General features: G+C 43.1%; 1 protein-coding gene across 1 annotated transcript; it reads left to right on the forward strand.

The window, feature by feature from the left end:
- The first annotated feature begins 375 nt into the window (after positions 1-375).
- Positions 376-2,892, forward strand: LOC129898797 (uncharacterized). The gene is made up of 3 exons (XM_055973482.1): positions 376-643; positions 722-1,696; positions 2,189-2,892. The coding sequence occupies exons 1-3, from the start codon at positions 376-378 to the stop codon at positions 2,890-2,892; spliced, it is 1,947 nt and encodes a 648-aa protein (XP_055829457.1).
- The last annotated feature ends 5,695 nt before the right edge of the window (positions 2,893-8,587 follow it).

The following is an 8,587-nucleotide window of genomic DNA, read 5'->3' on the forward strand; positions in this document are numbered from 1 at the left end:
CACCTGCACCCTCAACACCAACATACAAGATCTTACAGATGAGTATGCTGTGTGTGAGTCTGAGAATGAGGAAGATTTTGATGACCAGCCTCTGCAAGACCATGAGGATGATGATAATAATAGTGAGAGTGAGCAGTTGATCAAGATCTTCAGTCCCTCTTCTGATAATGTTTATGAAGATGAAATTAAGCAAGCAACTAGTTCACAGGGATTATCTCCTAGAGGGATTCATAGGACCAGACTTAGCACTAAACCAAAAACCTCTTCAACATCTGTCCTCACTGGCAGGCCAAATACCAGGCTCCAAACTCTCAAACCTTTTAAATGATTAGCATCCTCAGTTGGAATATGAGGGGTATTAATACCCAAGGAGCTATGGAGAGAATTAAACTTCTCAAAAACATTCATCATATCTCTATCATTGCCATTTTAGAACCTTTCTCTGACAATACTCAACTGCAGTACTTTAGAAATCTTCTCAACATGGACTATGCTACTCATAATCCTAATGGTAAAATTTGGATTTTCTGGACAAAAGATGTGAGTTGCACTATTTTGGAAAATGAGGAACAGCTGATCACTTGTGACATTAACCATGTTATGAGCCCTAATCAGTTCATTACTACATTTGTGTATGCCAAGTGTAAGGACCACCTCAGAAGACCCCTATGGGACAGCATGCTGCAGTAGTCCATTACTTCTCTTCCATGGTGTACTGTAGGTGACTTCAATGTTATTACTGACCCTGAAGAAAAACTTGGGGGGGTCATGTATAATATGAGAAAGAGCCTTGAGTTCATTAGTATTATAGAGGCTAGTGGCCTGCAAGACCTTGGATTTACAGGGCAGAAATACACCTGGTGCAATCAAAGAGGCATCATGTCCAGAGTATGGAAGAGACTTGATAGGGGAATGGTTAATGATAAATGGCTGGAAACCATGCCCCTTACTTCCATAACTCATCTCCCCTCAGTTGGTTCTGATCATTGCCCTCTGCTTATGGAAATGATAGATCAACATCATAATCCCATCAAATACTTCAAGTTCCTCAACTGTTGGCCTGAACAACCTTCCTTTATGGATCTTGTTGAGAACTGCTGGAGCAGGTCCATTGAGGGTAATCCAATGTGGATCTTTCACATGAAGATGAAGAGGCTTGCTAATACTCTTAGTAACTGGTCTAGGAACCAATTTGGTGATATCTATGCTAAAGTTAAAGAGTATGAGGAAGCTGTTAGACAAGCTGAAGAGGACCTGATTAACATGCAATCCAATGAAAACAGATCCAAGCTTCATGCCATCAATGCTGAATACATCAGGTATATGAAAATGGAGAATACTATCCTTAGACAAAAGACTCAGCTGCAGTGGTTTAAAGAAGGTGATATGAATTCTAGTTACTTCCATGCCCTGATTAGAGGCAGAAGAAGGAAGTTGTACATTCACAGGATTCAGACTGAGGAAGGCTCATGGGTGCAGGGTGATGCTGAAATAGCTGAGGCAGCCTGTGAGCACTTCCAGCAGATCTTCACTGGGGAAGAGAATTACATCCAGCAGCATAACCTTCAATGCATCACTCCTATGGTTACTGACCAACAAAATGAGACCCTCCAAGCCACCCCATCTATGGAAGAGCTGAAAACTGTGGTCTTTGCCATGAACCCCAACTCAGCAGCTGGTCCTGATGGGATGAATGGCAAATTCTTCCAAGTATGCTGGGATATCATCAAAGAAGACCTCCTTAGTGTAGTCAATTCCTTCTTCTGTGGTCAGACTATGCCTAAGTACTTCTCTCATGCTTGCTTAGTTCTCCTCCCTAAAGTAAAGCACCCTACCAAAATTTCTGAATTCAGGCCCATAAGTCTGAGTAATTTTACTAACAAAATCATATCCAAACTCCTTTGTCTTAGATTAGCCCCTATTCTGCCTAACCTCATCTCCCTTAACCAATCAGGCTTTGTTAAAAATAGGAGCATCTCTGAGAATATCATGCTGGCCCAAGAAATCATCCACCAGATAAAAAAGCCTAACATAGGAGGCAATGTTGTGATCAAACTTGACATGGCCAAAGCTTATGATAGGGTCTCTTGGTCCTACACTTGCCTGGTTCTGAGAAGAATGGGCTTTGGTGAAAGATTCATTGATATGGCATGGAGAATCATGTCTGATAATTGGTATTCTGTCATAGTTAATGGATCTAGGCATGGTTTCTTTCATTCCACAAGGGGCCTCAAGCAGGCTGACCCTCTATCCCCAGCCTTATTCATCCTTGGAGCTGAAGTTCTCTCTAGACTTATGAACAAACTTCATCATCATCCTCAGTTCCATGGTTTCTACATGTCCCAAAAGGGTCCTCAGATTAACCACCTTAGCTTTGCTGATGATATCATTATTTTTGCTTCTGGAAGGAAGCAAACCTTGACTCTCATCATGGAGACTTTGGATACTTATGAAAAGACCTCTGGACAACTGATCAACAAGCATAAAAGCCACTTCATGATTCCTTCCAATGCTTTCCAATCTACTGTGCAGAGAATCAAGGATATTACTGGTTTCACTCAAAAGAGCAGCCCCATCACCTACCTGGGATGCCCCATCTACATTGGAAGGCAGAGAATTATCTACTACTCTGAGCTTATTGCAAAGGTAGTTAATAAGATCACAGGATGGCAGGCAAAGATCCTGAGCTATAGGGGCAGAGTTACTCTTGTCAAACATGTCATCCAAGCCATGCCCATTCACTTGCTTGCAGCCAGCACTCCACCCTCCACTACCATCAAGCAAATCCAAAGCATTACTGCCAACTTCTTTTGGGGGTGGAAGAATGACAAAAGGAAGTACCATTGGTCTTCTTGGAAGAACCTGAGTTTCCCATATGATGAGGGGGCATAGGGGTCAGACAAATTGCTGATGTTGCTAAGTCCTTTCAATACAAGCAATGGTGGACTCTTAGAACCAAGAACACCTTGTGGGGTGACTTCCTTAAAGCCAAGTATTGTCAGAGGGCTAATATCATCACCAAGAAATGGGATACTGGCCAATCCCTTACTTGGAAACACCTGATGCACAACAGGACTCACATGGAACCTCATATTCAATGGCAAATCTTGTCTGGTACTTGCCTCTTCTGGTGGGACAACTGGCTGGGGGTTGGACCTCTAGCACTCTTCACCACTAACAGTTGCAGGTTCAACAACATTCAGGTCTCTGCCTTCTTGACCAATGGTCAATGGAATGTAGATCTTGTCATACAAAAGGCCCCTCCCCAACTTGTGTCAACCATCCTGGCTACCTACATCAACTATCAGCCTCTCCAGCAAGATCAACCAAGCTGGAAGCTCACTAGCTCTGGGGAGTTCAGTTGTTCCACAGCATGGGAGCTCATCAGAGCCAAAAGACCCAAGACTAAGCTCAATTCTTCCACATGGCACAACCTCATCCCTTTCAAATACTCCTTCCTAGTCTGGAGAGCTTTTAGAGGGAAGTTGCCCACCAATGAGAGCTTGATCAGATTTGGTCATACCCCCTCTCAGTGCTACTGCTGCCATAGACCTGGCCAAGACACTATTGATCACATTTTTGTTGCAGGTTCCTTTGCTACCAACATTTGGAAAGTCTTCTCTGATTCTTTGGGTATCACTAAGGAGTACACACCTCTTAGAACTCTTTTGATGAGGTGGTGGAATTCTAAGTATAAGAATAATGCTCACAAGCTTATTCTGCAGGCTACTCCTATTTCCATTTGTTGGAACCTTTGGAAAAACAGATGTGCCTCTAAATATGGTGGAAAACATTCTAATCTGGCTAGAGTCAAATTCTCTATCTACAAAGATATCCACAACTTGCTCACCATAGCCTTCCCCTATATCAAGTGGCCTACCAGCTGGAAGGAACTGGTCCTTTGGATTGATCAGTGTTCTCATGTTATCCAAATCACTCCTGTGAAATGGATAAAGCCAGCAGGCCACAGGGTGAAACTAAATACAGATGGCAGTGCTCTTGACAACCCTGGCAACATTGGTGGAGGAGGAATCTTAAGAAATTCTTATGGTGATCTCATTTTTGCCTTTGCTGTCCCTTTAGGTACAGGTACTAATAATCAAGCTGAGATTAAAGCAGCTATCTTTGGCCTCTCCTGGTGCCTCCACCTTGGTTACTACAAGGTAGAACTAGAAGTGGATTCTGAACTCCTCACCAAGTGGCTGCATCATCAAGCAAAGCCTCCCTGGACCATCAAAGGACTGCTGGACAACCTTCACAATATCATCTGTCAGTTCCAGGCTTTTCAATGCAATCACACCTTTAGGGAGGCCAACTCCATTGCTGATGCATTATCCAAGCACAGCCACAAATGTACTTCTCCTGAGCTATACTTCATCAAACAGGACCTCCCCAAAGAAGCCAAAGCCCACCTGGAACTGGACAGGTTGGGAATGGTTAGCTTCAGAAGAAGAAAGCTCAAGAGAATCAAGAAACCCCCCTGATCTGCTGCACTGCTGTTCTAACTCTATCTTCAACTTATGCATAGATACAAATACTTTGAAGATACCACAGTTAGAACCACTGTAAAAGGGAGAGTCTCCCCTACATATTATTTGCTCACAATAACCAACTCACCTCTTGAGGTAAGAAATAGTATATATTCTTTTTTCTACTTCACTAATCTGATTTTGCAGGGTCCTAGATCTTCAGCTATCATGATTACACTTCAGCTTGGAGCACCACTGGAGTACCTGCTGCAGGGCAGCAGGTGCAGGGTGTGCAGTAGCATGTGGACTTGTCCAATGCCCCCCAAACTTTGCAGGATGGTAGAATATATTATTTTGACAAGTCCCAAGAAGTTTCAGCCCAAACGGATAATTGGAGGCGTTAGGCGAGCGACATGGAAACATTCAGCTGCCTTAAGCCTAAAGAGAGGGTCTTTAGTAAGTTGGGCCCTCCAACTTGGGAAAAAAGTCTTCAAACTTTGCAGGACTAAAGGAGAGGATATATATGCTAACTCCATAAAGTTTCAACTCAAATGGACAATTGGAGACGTTAGTCGAGCGACTTGGAAAATGATAACACTCTCCAAAGCTCTTACTGAGGTCCCTTCTTTATTGCTAGTCTGTGTACATTATTTCTTGTTTGGGCTTGTTTGTTGTATTATTGCAGGTGTCTGGAGTAATATATTAGCATTCTTCAACAACAAATACATAGACAAGAGCACAAAAACAACTTCCAAACACCCTGCAACCTCTAAGCTTCAGCAGGGCAGCAGGTGCAGGGTGTGGAGTAGCATGTGGACTTGTCCAATGACCCCCAAACTTTGCAGGATGTTAGAATATATTATTTTGACAATCCCCAAGAAGTTTCAGCCCAAACGGATAATTGGAGGCGTTAGGCGAGCGACATGGAAACATTCAGCTGCCTTAAGCCTAAAGAGAGGGTCTTTAGTAATTTGGACCCTCTAAATTGGGAAACAATTCTTCAAACTTAGCAGGACTAAAGGAGAGGATATACATGCTAACTCCATAAAGTTTCAACTCAAATGGATAATTGGAGACGTTAGTCGAGCGGCTTGGAAAATGATAACACTCTCCAAAGCTCTTATTGAGGTCCCCTCTTTATTGCTAGTCTGTGTATATTATGTTTTGTTTGGACTTGTTTGTTGTATTATTGCAGGTGTCTGGAGTAATATATTAGCATTCTTCAACAACAAATACATAGACAAGAGCACAACAACATCTTCCAAATACCCTGCAACCTCTAAGCCTCAGCAGGGCAGCAGGTGCAGGGTAGGGAGTAACTTGTGGACTTGTCCAAAGTCTCCCAAACTTTTCAGGATGGTAGCATATATGTTTTTGATAAGACCCAAGAAATTTCAGCCCAAACGGATAATTTTAGACGTTAGGCGAGCGAGCTTGAAACAATCAGCTGTCTTAACCTTAAAAAGGAAGAATTTTGCTAAATGGAAGCTCCAACTTGGGAAACAAGCATTCAAACTTTGCATGGCTAAAGTAATGAATATATATGCAAACCTCATGAAGTTTCAGCTCAAACGGATAAGTGGAGACGTTAGTCGAGCGACATGGAAAATGCTAACAGGCTCCAAAATCATTTTTGAGATTCAATCCTCTCTACTAACCTGTATAGGTCTTTGCTTGTGTTTGGTTATTTGCTGTGTATTTTCAGGTTGTTGGAGGCTTACACCAACATGCTTTAACATCAAATACATAGAGGACAACACCTGCATCAACTCAGCACCTGCAGCAGCCCAACACCTGCAACACCTGCAGCAGTTCAACACCTTTTTGCTTTGTTGCTTGTCTTTGGCTGTGGTTGTGTGGCTTGTTGGTTCTGATTGTCTGTGCAGGTACTCCAAGTTGAACCTGATCACAACAAAGGACACTTGTGTAACTGATACCAACAAACACCATAATCACAAAGGAAGCAACAAGAAGATGTACACTAGGCCTCCACAAGGACTATGCAGAACAGCAACATCCAGCTGGTTCTTGTGTTTGTTTGGTTGTTTGCATTTGGCTGATTGTTTTTGCTTAAGGACATCAATAACTGGGGAACTATTCCATCAGAAGTTGGAGTTGATCACCAGGACTTCACAGACACATTCCCATAACATCCAATCCAGCTTTTGGCCTTGTTCTCCTCCATCTTATTGGACATGGCCTTTGTCCACTTATGCAGGCCCTCTTTGGAACTGCTATGAGGGCTGCAAAGTCTTGGGGCTCCTATGGAGCAGCTTTCCATCCACATCCTCTATCAACACTCCACAGCAACAACTACACCAACTTGCAACACACAAGGAACATGGATGCAGAAACCTGCAGCTCTCTTTGCTTGGGAGGTTTGTTGGTTGTGTTTGTCTATGCAGGTACCCCAGATGCAGCTCCCTCCTTGGATCTGTATTGAGCCCCAATCATCCTCAGCTACATCATTGTAACTGGCAGTCCCCCTTTGGAAAAAAGGCTGCAGTAACCTGGGGCTGCCATGAAGCAACACAACCAGCTTGCCAACAACATTCTCCATTATCAACACACTCCAGCAACAACTCCATCAACCTGCAGCAGACAAGAAACATATACAAGGTTGTTGTTTTTGTTTTGCTGTGCAGGTACTCCAAGAGGTCTAACCACCTCAAAACAAAGACCAACAAGCAGCCTAGGGAACCTGCAACCACCTGCAGATTGGCAGCCTTGGATGCATTCCATCAACATCTGCAACAGCTCCACCAATTTGCAGCAGCCAAGGAACAAATACAAGCTAATGCTACAGCAGCTTGCACACCTCTTTGGTTGTATGTATTGTTGGTCTTGTTTGGCTGTGCAGGTACAAGAATGAACCACTTCAAAGCAAGGACCAACAAGCAGACTAACTACAATGGCAGCAACAAGGAGTTTGTACAACAGAACTCTTGGAATTGTTCTTATAATTGTGTGCTTGCTTGTTTGTTTTCTTCTTTGTTTATGCAGGTTGTTGGAGATACAGCCCAGAAGGAACTCCAACACCCTCATAGACAACATCCAAGAACCAACAATAATATCATAAGCTGCTGTAAAAGTTTACACCTCCATCAACTCCATATACATACTGTGGGAACACAACACCAAACAACTACTCAGCCACACACCAAACAACAACTCAATCACAGAGCTGAAGCTGAAAATGCGAAATTGAAAGATGAAGTTCAACAGCATCAGCAACAACAGATGCCAAAACCTACACACCCATGTACAGCAACCTCCAGAATTGGTTGCTTGTGTATATTTCTGGTTTTGTCTATCTGTGCAGGTGCAGGTCTGCAGCAACCATACATTTGGACCACCATGCAGCCCCCATAGCTGGTAATCATGATACTGATACAAAGGCATATTTCACCGGGATTTACTTGGTACGACAAGACTAAAAAGAGCAAAGATGAAAAGAATTTCCCATCCCATGCGAGATAGAAGTTTCGTATACTTGTTCTCCTTCAATGTCGCTATGTCTGGTACGTAGCATAGTTGGAATAGGACTAGTGTAGGTTACTTTTCTTTTTTCTCATGGAAGGGGAGAGTCTCCCTCATTTATGCTTTCATAGTCGAACTGTACCGGGAGGAGTCCTCTCACAGGTTTACTGCTTTCTAGTTATAGTTAGTCTCTTTTTTGTATCGGGGATGAGTTAGCCGACCTTAATAGGTTAGCCGACTTATGAACCACCATAGGATCGGAGGTAAGGTTTATGTCCCCCTCCTTGTATTTTTATTTTGATTATCTATGTTAAGGCTTGGGGTGTTGCTTAACCCCTGACTATGCACGAGAGGTGGGAGCCTCGTGTAGGGTCTGTTCCCATAAAAAAAAAAAAAAAAAAAAACCCTGAATCCTGAACCCTGAACCCTGAACCCTAAACCCTGAACCCTAAACTCTAAACCCTGAACCCTCTACTGTGCAGAGAATCAAGGATATTACTGGTTTCACTCAAAAGAGCAGCCCCATCACCTACCTGGGATGCCCCATCTACATTGGAAGGCAGAGAATTATCTACTACTCTGAGCTTATTGCAAAGGTAGTTAATAAGATCACAGGATGGCAGGCAAAGATCCTGAGC

The sequence above is a fragment of the Solanum dulcamara genome, chromosome 8, assembly GCF_947179165.1.
Source record: "Solanum dulcamara chromosome 8, daSolDulc1.2, whole genome shotgun sequence".
Classification (NCBI taxonomy): Eukaryota; Viridiplantae; Streptophyta; class Magnoliopsida; order Solanales; family Solanaceae; genus Solanum; species Solanum dulcamara.